A 16,109-nucleotide genomic window follows, 5' to 3' on the forward strand; every position below is an offset into this window, starting at 1 on the left:
AACAATGTCATTTTGGGACTAACATATATATATATATGGCAATGTTTTATTAGAATGGTTCAAATGCACTCCCAGATGTGTTCCAAGAAGGAGGTGATTCCCTTTTTGCATGCTACATCATCAGTTCTTGAGGACTTCCCCCACGGCAGCACCCAAACTTGTTTGCGAAAACGTCTTGGACCCTCTGAAGTCGTAAGTGAATTCCGTGGTAGTTTAATTCTATTTTAGTCAATTTTTATCATAATTACACCGAAACACATCCTTTTCAAATATACCAGCCTTTGTTAGGCACTGTTTGACTGTTCAAATAAAAGCAAAATGATAGAATGAATCCACACTTTCAAACAGTGCACTTTCTGCTCTATTCAATTTTCAGGAAATGTGTTTTATGGTGTACTATTTCGTTTATGGCTACATGACGCTGTTTAGGATGACCGCTCAAACATCGTTACTGTACAAACTACAACTTACCCAGTCGCGAACTGATCATTGGGTTTTGTCAAGAATGCTGATTTTCTGAACAGTGAAAGAGCGTCATGTCTTCCGAGAACGACAACGACTTCACCTCGTTCTTGGAACACATCTGCATACAGGGATCTTGAGTTGCGGGAGAACTCACAAAGGTTGGGAAGATAATGGGAGAGCTTGCCAAGGCAGCACTAAAAGTTCTAGATATGTTTTATTTGTAAACAAAATAGAAAATAGGGGGATGCCCAAGTTCAGATTTTGTCATTGATACCGTGTGGTTGGAAGGTTTTCAATCTAATGATCCAATGAAGTTCAATGGTACGTCTATTGGTTGTAGATTTTTGGAGGTCAGGATTGGTACCCAATTGTTCAATTATTTGGTAGTCAAGGTTTCGACTAGAAGTGGCTCGGTAGGTGGAAGTGAGAGGCAACTGGGGTGTCTCTCTTGTGGGTGATATCAGTATAATGTTCTTTAAGTCTAATTCGAAACAATCTTTTCGTTTCTCCTACGTACTGTTTTATACAGAGATTGCAAGTAAGTAGGTAGATCACGTTTTTGCTATGGCAAATGTAATTGCTGTTGCAATTATATGATATGCCAGTTTTACTGGAGTGAAAAGTTTTATTTGTAGCAAACATCTACATGTACATGTACATGTAGAAACAAGTATTATTTTTATTTCCTGTAGATACAGCCTAATAGACGTGTTAGGACATCACAGTCTACCAGCATCATTCTTATGACTGGTCGTTCTAGTATCTCTTAATTATAGTGATGTTTGATTGACAAGTCCATTGATTAGATTGTTCACTTCACTGGGCTAGTTAATAAAGACTAGTTCTTATTTGATACACTAATGTATGGTGTGATAAACAAGTCTATAGGTCAATGTACTGATGGATGTAATCAACCAATATTGAGTTGGTTTTTTTAATGGAGGATTCAATCTTCCGCTACCATCATTAACTTTAATAACCCGCAATTTACATAGAATTTATTCAACATGGATAGATAGAGAGAGAGGGAAGAAGAGAGACAGAATAATGATGATACAGTGGATGTAAAGAAAGAGAGAGAGAGAGAGAGAGAGAGAGAGAAATGGGGTTTAAAGTCCACTCGACACAAACTAGGTCATTTCGGGACCAACATGTTTTTTTGTTTTGTTTTTGTTTTTTTTTTAAATTTTATTTCAATAATTCGCTTGCGCGTAGGAGTCTTTAGCAGTGGGAGGAAACCGGAGGACCCGGAGAAAACCCACGAGGTTGGACAGGCGACCCTACTCCTTGCCACGTACAACCGGGGATTCGAAACCACGCCAGTCGACTCAATGACAGACTTTATGATACAGCGCGCGCACGCTAACCATTCAGCCATCCACCCCCCCCCCAGAGAGAGAGAGAGAATGTGGAAGAATGAGAGATGCATAGATGGAGAAAGGGAGAATAACAAAAGAATGAAAAGAGTATAAGGGAGATATACATGTATAGAGAGAGAGAGGAATAATGAAAGGGAGATATATAAATGGAGGGGGGAGAGAGAGAGAGAGAAAGATAAGGGAGATATATAGATGGAGAGAGAGGGAAGAATGAAAGGGATATATGGGAGATATCAGTATAGAGATTAGCCGGTTGATTTATTGGATATAAACCTTTGAATAATAGCGCCTAACAGGCAGCTGTGTTTAATTGTGTTTAATTATGTTCTCCTGATTTTGATTGTTTCTGTGTGTTTGAAGTAAATGTTTGTGATATGTGCTTAGAAACACTTCATGTGTAATGAAGCGCTATATAAATAGAACAATAATAATAATATACATGTAGATGGAGGAGAGAGAGAGAGAGAGAGAGAGAGAGAGAGAGAGGAATAAAAGGAAGATATGGGACACAAAAACACTTAACACAAACCAGGTTATTTTGGGACTAACATCAAGGAAATATTTTATTTCTATAATTTGCTTAGAGGTCCTTAGAAGTGGGGGTAAACCAGAGGTCCCAGGGAAAACCCACGGGATTACACAGGCGACCTTATTTCCTATCATTAAGGCCGAAGGTCAGTTGTTAAATTCATATACATACATATATACTTGTCGAGAACTCTGATCACTTGTCTATCAAGACACCTAGTCTAGAATTCCAACCACTCGTTTATCGTGACACCATGTCACCATGTATATAATATCGTAGAGTCAAGACACCTGTATATGAAATCAGGAGTCGAGACACCTGTATATAATATTGTGGAGATTCGCGACCAATTGTCAAGACACTTGCATATGATATCGTCATGTCGCGACACCTGTATATGATATGAAAGTTAAACTTACTTGCTGCATGCTGTAATAATCAATGTCAATAAAACTATCTGATGCATGATGGGAAGATGATGGCGACTGAAACATATAAAATGTTAACATGCTATGATTTTAAACTAATTAATAAACAATTAATAAAAACAGTAGAAACATTAATTAGTGAACTTTAATTAGTCTCGTTATTTTGTTGACGAGAAAGATTCATTATAATGTCTGTTAAATAAAGTGATGTCATCAACATTTTAATCTGACAGAGAGCGTTTAACGTCTACTTGACACAAATTAGGTCATTTCGTAGGAAAGGAAACTGAAGAACAAATGCTGATGACATCCATTAGAATAATATCAAGTAATTAACGGGTCTATAGTAAATATATTAATATCAAATTCATAAACAATTAAAATAAAATTAAAAATGATTATATTTAACATAACAGGTCTAGTACAAAATGACAGGATAACATAAAAATGATTATAATCAACATAACAGAGTACAAAATGATAGGATAACATAAAAATGATAACATGCGGAAAGAAAAACAGAATTTAGAAAACATGGGAAGGGAAAATCTCTCGGTGTTCTTATTCATACATGCATGTGCATAACAAAAGAGGTGGTCAGTATAGCAGGGGTCTGACTGTTAGACAGGTGGCCACTATAGCAGAGGTGGTCAGTAAAGTGTAGGTTTGACAGTTATATACAGGTGGCCACTGTAGTAGAGGTTTGACTGTTACTTAATGGTGGCCAGTATAGCAGAGGTTTGACTTATAGCAGAGGTTTGATTGTTATATACAGGTGGTCACTGTAGCAGAGGTATGGAGGTTATATACAGGTGGCCACTATAGCAGAGGTTTGGATGTTATATAGAGGTGGCCACTGTAGAAGAGGTTTAACTGTACAGTTTGCTGTCCACATAATTAACTCTCATCCAAGTTCATATATTTCATCCCTTGGTCGTTTAATTAGGGGGCTTATAAATGGGAATACAGGTACATGTACATAAATTAAATCAGGGTATGACAGACCTTATGATATAACACGATAAACCATTCGTCATCCAACCTCCCTTTTTATGGCTTTTAAAGGCTTTGAATCACACGTTAATTCATCCGGTCACCCAAACCCGCTGCCTTTTTATGGCTTTTAAAGGCTTAGAATCATGCCTTAAATCAGTCGACAACCCAAACCTGCAGCCTTTTAAAGGCTTCAAACCATATTCAATAGTCTTACACTCTATACAAGTATGTCTGGCGCTTGTCGGAGTTCATCACCTTCTAATAATCAAGTCATTATTAAAGATTGTCTGGATAATCTAAGTAGTCTCTGTCGTCATATAAGAGTAATTATGTTTAATTAGATGGTGTAGTCAGTAATAATACTGTCTGGTACATGTATATGAAGGGTTTATTGATGTCTAGATGATCAAATCTATAGACTTGTTTATCTAGTTTATCCTTTCATATTCTTTATGAATACATGAAATGAGGTTTAATTTGTTAAATTAAGAATTAAATGATCAATTTGAGTACAGATCATTGTTTTTTAAGGCGAGCGATCGCTCTCAAGCGCCTGCCGTTCACCTTAATGTCGACTGAGGGGATCTTTTTCTCCCTCTCCTTAAAATTAAAAATCCCTCTCCTTTACAAAGTCATGGGTGGTTTATTATCATTTATGAAACCAGGAATGACCTCTTAACATGCAGTTATTGATCTTCAGAACCATGTCCCATACACAATAACAGACCTTATTATGATACAATGCACACATGCTAACCATTCGGCCATCCAACACCCCCATATTCTAGTTTTAAAATATAATTTGGTTAATATTGTAGGAAGAATGAGGTGTATACACCACACTAAATATATTCTAATCTGTCATTGACTCAAGTGGTGTGATTTCGATTCCCAACTTGTATGTGACAAGGAGTAGGGGCATCTGTCCAATCTCATGGATTTTCTACTTATTACTAAAATTATCGTCTGAAAGCCTTTTGTGATTACTAATAGCGCATAACAGGCAGCTGTGTTTAATTACATGTATGTTCTCCTGATTTTGATTGTTTCTGTGTGTTTGAAGTATATGTTTGTGATATGCGTTTAGAAACACTTCACGTGTAATGAAGTGCTACATAAATCGAACAATAATAATAATAATAATAATAATACACACAACTAATCACTCTATTTAATATCAGATCACTCTCCTTAATTTCTAAATCACTCTTCATATCGAAACTGGGAGAGCTTTTTTAGGGGAGCGATTTTTTTAATTTGTTGATTAAGGGAAGCTTTTTTCGGCTCTCCTCTAAAATACAAACAACAACGACTGACTGTTCCCTCCTCTAAAATACAAACAACTACAACTGGATCATTCCAATCGGGTTCACACTACTTGATGATTTATACAAGTATTGAAATGACATGGGATTTAACGTCCTACTGTTTTGCTCAGACTGGAGAGAGAGAGAGAGAGAGAGAGAAATGGGGTTTAACGTCCACTCGACACAAACTAGGTCATTTCGGGACTAACATATGGTTTAATTTTATTTACATAATTTGCTTGCGCGTAGGGGTCTTTAGCAGTGGGAGGAAACTGGAGGACCCGGAGAAAACCCACGAGGTTGGACAGGCGACCCTACTCCTTGCCACGTACAACCGGGGATTGGAAACGACGCCAGTCGACTAAATGACAGACTTTATGATACAGCGCGCGCACGCTAACCATTCAGCCATCCAACCCCCCTCTGCTCAGACTGGGCTAATGAAGATGGCAAACTCCATACAGTGTGCTACATGTACATGTATGAGGGATATTTTTCTCGGACAGCGGTACTATGGCCTACTCTTATATCAAATTCCAGCTGTGAAAGGTTCTCTTACGCCTAATGACTACTCGGTATACATTGTCTCTTGCCAGTCCTGCACCAATAATAAAGGGGGAAATACGCAGGAAAATCCTAACGAACTTTCTCAGACAATACTGAGAGTGAAGCTGACAACCTACTGGTTAGTGAGTCAGACATTGGCCTAGTTTGTGTCGAGTGGACGTTAAACGCCATCTCTCTCTCTTGGCATATCACATTCTTCTCTTTCTTTATAGACATTTCAGTAAAATAATGATTCACAGTTTTCTCGGACAGAAAAAGGCCGGTCATGTCAAATCAATAAAAAATAAATGGGCATTACATGTATCTGCAAAATTTGGCATCCATATTAGACTATTTTTGATGGGCCTCTATTTATTCCGACTGAATTCAAGCCGAGAGATTATCTTTAGTTGGTTTTATTCTGTTAAATTAAGAATTAATCATACATTATGCAATCAAGCTAAATCTGCCTATCAGGTCTGAAATGTTATCTAAATTATTAATTAGACATTAATTAACTTATCCAGGCCATAATCAACTCTCGATGGCATCGGATTTCTCCGATATTAAATAGATAAGAACAGTTCAGACATATTTTGATTTAAGCTAAAAATGGAGGAGCGAGACTTAGCTTCGTACAACCAGTACGGTGGTTGAAATTATTGCACACGTCTTGTCAAACCTTCAAAGGCTAATATCTTCGCTCACACTAAAGTAATTTAAATGAAATTTTCAAATTATTAATTTTACATCATTTATTTTCGAATTATTATAATAAGAATGGCTAGCTCTTTATCTAAATCTTACATAATGTATTTTCAATTAATCAATTTGAGTACATTTTAGTTTGGATTAAGCTGTGAATAATAATTACAGATTATTCCAGCGTTAATAGATTTACTGACATTTTAAAGATGCCTTCCCGTGTACAAACTGGGTAATTTAATGATATATTTGGTCTAAACTTATTGAAACTAATTAATCTATCAAAAATTGGCTTCAAATCTCTCTTAAAACATTGCATTCGTGAGGAAATACCCCAAAATATATAAAATTTATTTTTAGAAGCCATGTTTGTCACCTAAATTGATTGAGGGAGGGCCCATTTTTAGAATGTATTTGTCTTTAATTATTGTCCATTTACCGTGAATATTGAAGCCTATAAATTCTTGGATTATCTTCTGCCAACTCCGGGGAATCCAATATTTTTCTAATAAGATTCTGCGTCTATACATTCCATATTTACCGGTGGTACGTGACAAGGAGTAGGGTCGCCTGTCCAACCTCGTGGGTTTTCTCCGGGTCCTCTGGTTTCCTCCTACTGCTAAAGACCCCTACGCGCAAGCAAATTGTTGAAATAAAATTAAACCATATGTTAGTCCCGAAATGACCTAGTTTGTGTCGAGTGGACGTTAAACCCCATTTGTCTCTCTCTTTTTCCATATATACCAAATTTGCCTCGCTTTTATTGGAAATAACTACTCTATAATTACTTTTGTGAGAATCTATCTTTAAATACTGTAGATTAACCATGTGTTTAAATCATTACCATATAACACACCATTATTACAATAAACACTACAACTAGATTCAAATTCTTACAGTTGTCCAACACATGCATTTTAGATCGCAGGACGGAGAGCCCGACAAGGACAGCTGTCTAGTCCTTCGGATGATACAAAAAAACAAGGTCCCGTGTATACATTGGAATGCACGTAAAAGATCCCTTGGCAGTTGGAATTCGATATAAGAGTAGGCTGTAGCACCGCTGTCTGGACAAAATTCCCCTCATAGCACACTGTATGGCGTATGCCCAGCTTCATTAGCCCAGGTTAGGAGCAGAACAGTAGGACGTTAAACACCATTTCATTTCATTTCACTTTAGATCATAAGGTCTGTCATTGAGTCAAGTTGTGTGGTTTATTCAAACTTATCTAAAACTAGAGTTGTCTAACAAATGTAGTTTTAGATCATTGTGTCAACTTTAGTGGCATGTTTTCGATCCTTAGCGTGTATGTGACAAGGAGTAGGGTCGACTGTCTAACCTTGTGGGTTTTCTTTGGGTCTTCCCACTGCTAATTATTGAATTAAAAGGGCACCATGTTAGCCACGAAAGGACCTAGTTCGTGTCCAGTGGATCTTAAACTGCATTTCTTTCTCTTTTCTCCCTGCCCCGCCTCCCTCCCTTCTTGCCATGTTAGTCACGAAAGGATCTGGGCCCTTATTCACGAAAACTTAAACTAAGATACAATCAAAATTTTAAGAAATACTGCAATTCGATTGGCTGACCAGTAAAATCAATTTGCATATATCCAATGAAGTTGCAGTATTTCTTAAAATTTTGGTTGTAACTTAGTTTAAGTTTTTGTGAATAAGGGCCCTAGTGTGTGTCCAGTGGAACTGCATATCTCTCTTTCTCTCGACCCCCCCCCCCCTTTTCTCCCGGCTTTTGATATTATTTAACTAAGACCATTTCATTAATCAGTTTTTTTCTAACAGCAGGATGACAAGACTGATGAAATGGCGGCCTTTATTAATCCAATATTCATTACTTATAGCTTCACAGCCTCTTTCTGGTCAGTCATTAAATAGAACCGTCTGCTTCTAGTGTCATATCGTCAATCGTAAATCACTTAACAGCTCCTCGACTTAATGGGGTTTACTGTTCCGAGACAAATAAATGGTCATCGATGAAGATATAAAGGGAGACGAGATTAATATTACGCCCGTCATAATTCCGACATATTATTGTAGATTAATGGTCTAAAACCCTCCATGATATCTACTTCAACCGATCAACAATAAGCTTATAAACCTATTGACTGGATATCACAGACTTAATATAGACATATTATCCAGTCTGGAGTGAATGACCATACAATGACCATACAATGACCAAGAGTATTCTAAAGAGAGAATATTAAATGGCCGTGAATAGTTTAAAACAATGGGTCCAGAATTTTGATATTCCTCAGATAACCTGGTGAACTGACCAACAGCGGCTGTCTACCGAAATAAGACTGAGAACTAGGTTTTGACGACCCTACTCCTTGTCATGTACAACTGGGGAATAGAAATTACGCCAGTTGACTGACTTTATGATACAATGCGCACGTGCTTACCATTCGGCCATCCTACCCCCCTGAAAGACACATGTAAAGCGAGAAACCAGAGATTCACACCAACTTGACACAAACTAGGTCATTACGCCATTAACATGTATTAAATCATTGTTGTTGTGAAAGATCCCGACATTTAATACTATAATGATTTTTAATTGGGCCAGATTGATTTTCATTTTCTCGTCAAAAATCAATAAACTCTGTGTGTAGTTTATCTAGCTTGGCTGTCGTCTGTAATTCAACTCCATTTCTCGCTACTCATTTACAAAAACCGCCTCAGGGTCAAAGGAATATAAAGAAAGAGAAAGAAATGGGGTTTAATTGCTACTCGACATAAACTTGGTCATTTCGGGACTAACATATGGTTTAATTTTATTTCAATAATTCACTTGCATGTAGGGGTCTTTAGCAGTGTGAGGAAACCGGAGGACCCGGAGAGAACCCACGAGGTTGGACAGGCATAAAGTAATATAGAATATAGAGAAAGAGCAAGAAATGGGGTTTAATGGCCACTCGATATAAACTTGGTAATTTCGGGACTAACATATGGTTTAATTTTATTTCAATAATTCACTTCCGCGTAGGGGTCTTTAGCAGTGTGAGGAAACCGGAGGACCCGGAGAGAACCCACGAGGTTGGACAGGCATAAAGTAATATAGAAATTTATGGCCGAATATGTTAGTTTAATCATGGTTCAACTTTTATATATACATAATGTATAACAATTAATTGTGACGTTATTTTGAACAGTGGTCAGGAAATTAAATGCTTTTAAATTGGACATTCATTGCTTAAATTAAACAGTCGGCTTTAAACTGGACACAGATACGCACTACAGTGTGCCATGAGGGAAACTTTCTCCATACAGCGACACTACGACCTACTCTTTTACGTAAAAAGATCCCTTGGCAGTTGGAATTTGATATACACTGTAAGAGTAGGTCATAATGCCGCTGCCCGAGCAATAATTCCGTCATAGCACACTGAATGGCGTATGCCCGTCTTCGTTTGCCTAGTTGGAACAGAACAGTAGGACGTTAAACTCCATTTTATATGATTTATACAGTATAAATAAAGATCTGTGAATTACAGAGACTGTCAGTTGCAGGAATTCACATCTCTATACATCTAAAACTCGTAATCCTGTTAGTTTCTAGCCACCAGGAGAAAAATAATTAGGGATTTTAAGTTGGTCTGACGACAATAGTTAGGAATCTCTGGTCGTATTTCCCGGTATGATAAACAATGTTTAATCACGTCCTGTCATGCTATACACCCCAGTAACAGACAAGATTTACCTTCCAGCAGTAATTATACCATTCTGCTGATTCACCTCTATCATTACTGTCTTTAAGCTCAATTTTAAAGACAGAGAGAAATGGGTTTGCGTGTTGGGGTTTAGCAGCGGTAGGAAACTGGAGGACCCAGAGAAAACCCACGACGAGGTTGGACAGGCGACCCTACTCCTTGTCAAGTACAACCTGGGATTCGAAACCACGCCAGTTGACTCAATGACAGGCCTCATGATACAGCTCACACGGTATTATGTAAGAGAGAGAGAGAGAGAGAGAGAGAAATGGGGTTTAACGTTCACTCGACACAAACTAGGTCATTTCGGGACTAACATATGGTTTAATTTTATTTCAACAATTCGCTTGCGCATAGGGGTCTTTAGCAGTGGGAGGAAACCGGAGGACCCGGAGAAAACCCACGAGGTTGGACAGGCGACCCTACTCCTTGTCACGTACAACCGGGGATTCGAAACCACGCCAGTCGACTCAATGACAGACTTTATGATACAGCGCGCGCACGCTAACCATTCAGTCATACAACCCCCCCCCCCCTATTATGTAAGAAGACTTACAAATGTAGACTGGATAGTTATAATTAAAGATACATTATGGGAGATTAGATAAAGAGCTGTCAGTTTTCAGTCACTATAATAGTTAAATACTACATGTAGATAATGTAAGGGGGTTATGCTGAAAATTTCAGTCAAATTACGTTACTCAGAGCCAAGAAAATCTTATTTTAAAATCACTGTAGCCTCGATTGTCATTGTTACCGCTGTCGATAATTAACAATGTCTTGATTATTCACTTTTGCAGTTAATCATCAATGGGCGTTGAACAGCTGATCAGATTCTAATCTAATGAAAATCGAGCACATAAGTTGGCATCAAGAGTTGTTAATAAATGTCTAATTGATAGTTTATATAATATTTCAGGCCTAAAGAAAGACCTGCAATAGGCAGATTTAGCTCGTGCATAAGGTATGTTTAATTAAAAGTTAAAAATAATCAATTTAAGCCATGAACCATTAAATATTGTCTGAAAAAATTGGAAATGATGCATTTTAACGATGCTGTAATGTGTAAACTACTTCTGTGGCTTCTGTCAAGAAGGTGGGAAAGACTGAAGGAATTCAATGAGATTTCAAATAGATTTTAGACACTTTGTCCAAAAAACTTCTGGCTTAGAAGTCTCGTGAGAATAAGATTGATTTATCAGCAGAGTAAACGCGCAATGATCCAATTATTTGAGAAGAATTTCTTTGTCTCGAGACTGTCATCTATCACACAGCCAGTCCAACAAATTCATCAGCTTTCAACGTTTTAAAATAGATCTGAAGGATATCCACGAAACAAATTTCATTATGGACGATATAAAGCACTTTAAGAAAGAGATGTTATCAGGGTGACCTATAGCCAATCAACAGGCTTCTTACAAATGTAATATAGACAGTAGAAGGATATTGGCATGTACAGTAGCAGACGGTAAAATGGTAAAAATCAATGGCGATTGTTGTTGAGTGGAAATTTTATTAAAACATCTTTTTACAATCATGGCAGCTTATATCAATCTTTATATAAGAACTCCATAGAGATAGGAAAGAGGGAGAGAGAGAGATGGGGGTAGGAGGGCAAGAGAGAGGGTAAGAAAGAGGGCGAGAGGTGAGATGGGTGGGAGGGGGAGAGAGAGACAGAGAGATGGGGGTATGTGGGCAAGAGAGAGTGGGGAGATGAGAGAGGGAAGATGGGAAGGAGGGGGGAGAGAGATAATGTAGGGGAAGGTACGGGAAAAGAAAGAGGGAGAGAAGGGAGATGGGAGGGAGGGGAGAGAGAGATGGGGGAAGGGGGGACAAGAAAGATAGAGAGAGAGGGGAGATGGGAGGGATGGGCAGAGAGAGATGGGGAGGAGGGGACAAGAGAGAGGGGAGATGGGAGGGAGGGGAGAGAGAGATAGGGGAAGGGGGGACAAGAGAGAGGGGAGATGGGAGGGAGGGGAGAGAGAGATAGGGGAAGGGGGGCAAGAAAGATAGAGAGAGCGGGGAGATAGGAGTTAGGGGGGAGAGAGAGATGGGGGAGGATGGGTACAAGAAAGATGGTGAGAGATGGGGGAGGAGGGGTACAAGAAAGAGAGAGGGAGAGAGAGGGGAGATGGGAATGAGATGTGAAGCTACATGTAGATATACATGTAGCAGTGATCTAATACCACAGTTACATGTAATATCACTCTTCTCTTCATACAATAAATAAATGTTTTAATACTCCAGAGCGAGAGAGAGGGAGGGGGGTGATAGAGAGGAAAGTTATAATTTTTATGTTAAAATGAGGTTTAATGTCCTCGTGTTCTGCTGTGACAGGGCTATGAAGACAGGATGTTAAATATTTATATATTTTATTGTTTAAAGATACATTATGGGAGATTCGATACTGAGTTGGCAGTTCTCACTATAATTATAATAGTTAAAAACTAGATAATGTAAAGGCAATTTGCTGAAAATTTCATTCAAATTGATCCACTATGAATTGAGTATAAGCGGTTGAAATTTCCGCCTAGCCTCGATCATCATTACGATAAACAGCATAGTCTCGATTATCCATTTAATTGTTAAATCGTGAAGGAAAGTTATGCAGTAAATCGGCTCATAATCCACTAAAGATTGCAGGCTAGTGATGCCATCTAGAGTTGATTCTGGTTTGGATAGGTTAATTAATGTCTAATTAATAATTTAGATAACATTTCAGGCCTAAAGAAAGACCTGCAATAGGCAGATTTAGCTCTTGCATAATGCATGTTTAAAGTCAACAATATCTGTCTTAGTTGTAGGAGAATGTCTAACTTGATAAAACATTTAAAAAAAGATGCATGTGGATCATTTACCAGCCTCTATAAACCCCAAATAACACATTTAAAATATCAAATAACATGTATGTAAAATATCAAGATGTGAGATACGTAGTTTTAACATTTAAAACATATAATATTTCTACACAAATCGACCTGTAATACATCTCCTATTAAAAACATTGAAAACCACTTGAAACGGGATATTCCATCATATGAATGTGAAGAGAACATGTACATGTATTATTATCATCAGTCAAATGATTGCTACATGTAATTTCTAGTCACAAGAAATCCCTATACGCACAGGAAGGAGAGTCTGACAACCCCCTAATCCACACAGAAAGGAGGGTCTGACAAGGGTAGGCTGACAAACCCCTAATCCACACAGGAAGGAGAGTCTGACAACCCCCTAATCCACACAGGAAGGAGGGTCTAACAAGGGTAGGCTGACAAACCCCTAATCCACACAGGAAGGAGGGTCTGATAAGGGTAGACACAGGAAGGAGGCTCTGCCAAGGGTAGGCAGACAAATCCCTAATTTGAACAAAAAGGAGTCTGATAAAGAAAGGTGTCTAGTCCTTTGGATGAGATAAAAAAAAAAGAAACAAGGTCTCGTTAATAAGTATGTTAAAGATACCCCGACAGTTGGAAATCAAGATAAGAGTATTCTGCAGCGCCACTGCCCTGGCAACATTCAACTCCATAGACACACTGTATGGTGTATGCCCGTCTTCATTAGCCCAGGTTAGGAGCAGAACAGTAGGACGTTAAACCCCATTTCATTTCATTTCATTTCCATAGACAACAATGCATTGTGTATCCCGGTCGATGAAGAAACTAAGACATTAATTAAACACCATGTTATTATCTATTAATTTTATTTCACGATACCACAGCAAACCTTTTATTCTCGTATTTCATTTGACAGGCGATTTTATTAACAGAATGCTCCTGTTACATTCTGCAGATTTCTACAGGATTTTTTTTCAACGAGTTAATTATATTCCGGTCAGATCATATTCTACAGTTTTCTTCACAAACACAGCAGATGTGAAACTTTCTTCAATAGCAGACGACAAAATTACCAAAATGGCAGAACATATTATTTTAAAGTTGAACTAATTTGAAAGAACAAAAAACCAACTCTTACAATAACAGACAGTAAAGATAGTCTATTTGTGAGTTGAATTGATTCTTGTTCAAGGTAATAATGTTATTATTAATGTATAAAAAAAACAAACCACATGCAGTCTTTGAATTGAGTTCAAACATACAATATCATGGTCATCTAGAAGTTACATGCCATTGATTTTGATTCTATAGTTGTCTTGTGACAAGGATTTGGGTCGCTTGTCCAACCTCGTGGCTTTTCTCCGGGTCCTCTGGTTTCCTGACACTGCTAAAGACCCCTACACACTCAAGCGAAGTCCCGAAGTGGACGATAAACCCCATTTCTCTCTCTCCCTCTCTGCATGTCCTTGAATCTTATAAACCCCCGGCTAATACATTGTTCGACAATTATAATTCTTAAATTAGCTGGCAAATCAAAATAATGTTGGTTTACAGTGATGAACATGTCCAACATTATTGAGAGCAGGTTGTCATGTCACTTTACCAGAAGTAATAACTCCACATGCCACTGCCTTGGCTAAATACTACATGCATCTTACCCTGGAGTTGACAAGCTACTAATAGCACGTTTGGAGCGACGTTCCTTACTTTGTGTGAAAAAAAGGAACAGCATTTCCAACCTATTTCAAGTCAATTGTGGCGGCTACATGTATCTTACCCTGGAGTTGACAAGCTACTGATAGCACGTTTGGAGCGACGTTCCTTACTTTGTGTGAAAGAGAGGAACAGCATTTCCATCCTATTTCAAGTCAATTGTGGTGGCGTGGGGAACAAAATATGTGTAGCTTCTTATAATACACCCTTCCTCATTTTGACATTTGGGATTTGGGATGAGTTGTGGAACAATGGGGGGTTAACTTTCAAAATTTGTTTCCTTGTGTATTTTTTACCACTTCACCCCCCCCCCCCCCCCGATGCTCCTAAATACACACTCGATGCTCCCCACTATAAAATGAATACATGAGTGTTAAACAGATCAATATGATCACTGACTCTAGCAATATCTGTTAAAACGCGTTAAAACACACAACCCAACTTCAAAGCTCAATCAATTGGCTCGAAAATTGATTTAAATAGATTTCACGTTTGACCCAATTCAACATATGTTTGTTCGTCTGCATGTCGACATATTTTCTGTGAACCTTGTAAAGAACTGCCCAGAAATTGATTAATCTAGCAGCAAAAAGTCCAACTGATGATACGATTAAGTTCAAACAGGTTGTTTTTGGGTTCAAGATGATTTTTTTGTAGTCAGTAGCATTAATCATGGTCTTTGATAACAGACCAATATTGGTAGCATCCATTTTACAGGGAGGTTGGGTAGTTCGAATATCTCCACACACTGTGTTTGATAAGCATATTAGGGGCAGGAATAGGGAGAGGAATAGATAACCCTAACACTAACCCTAACCTTGGATTCCCTAATACACAAATTTTCTGTACAGAAATGATCTTCACAACTGGCCTGGTACAGTCAACCATCTTGATAATAGACAGCCCCACTGATATAACATGAAACAGCTTGTTGCAATAATTACAAATGGCCGACCTGTTATCAGTAGCAACAGAATAAGTGGTTGCTATGCTGCAAGAAGTAAATTAATTCCTGATGATTGATTTGATATTTTCTTTAATTATATTTACATCAACTTATGACAGATGCTTTCATGTACATGTATTTAAGACTTAATCAGTAAATATGCTTCCTCACCTTAATCATTGATGAAATATTTTTATTTAATATATATTATAATTATAAAGTAATAACAATATCGTTCCTACCCCCCCCCCCCCTCTCCAATCCAAGTGAGGAAATATATCCGTTGTCATAGTTGAAGGATGAAGAAATTTTAATTGAGTTAAAGAGAAATGTCTTTTTTTTTATATATTATAAAGTGATGACAATAATATCGTTCCTCACACACCCCACCACCCACCCCCCTCCAATCCAAGTGAGGAAAATATATCCGTTGTCATAGCTGAAGGATGAAGAAATGTCTTTTTTTATGTCTGTCCCCTTTTCTTCCTCACTCGGTATCTTATTTTCCTCAATATTTATTGATGGATGCAAAT

The 16,109-nt window shown here is 37.9% G+C and overlaps 2 protein-coding genes across 3 annotated transcripts in view; both read right to left on the reverse strand.

Annotated features, from left to right (window-relative positions):
* The window catches only part of LOC126818321 (zinc finger protein 664), a 312,810-nt gene that overhangs the window by 74,560 nt on the left and 222,141 nt on the right, over positions 1-16,109 (reverse strand). The window lies entirely within an intron of this gene.
* LOC126818271 (uncharacterized) overlaps positions 1-16,109 on the reverse strand; it is a 66,498-nt gene that overhangs the window by 19,473 nt on the left and 30,916 nt on the right. The window contains exon 2 of one of the 2 annotated variants that reach the window (XM_050545590.2): positions 2,793-2,858. The exons of the other annotated variant lie outside the window; for it this stretch is intronic. Coding sequence (XP_050401547.1) covers positions 2,793-2,858 — 66 coding nt within the window. The remainder of the gene's footprint in view (positions 1-2,792; positions 2,859-16,109) is intronic. 2 annotated transcript variants of the gene reach the window in all.

The sequence above is a fragment of the Patella vulgata genome, chromosome 1, assembly GCF_932274485.2.
Source record: "Patella vulgata chromosome 1, xgPatVulg1.2, whole genome shotgun sequence".
Lineage (NCBI taxonomy): Eukaryota > Metazoa > Mollusca > Gastropoda > Patellidae > Patella > Patella vulgata.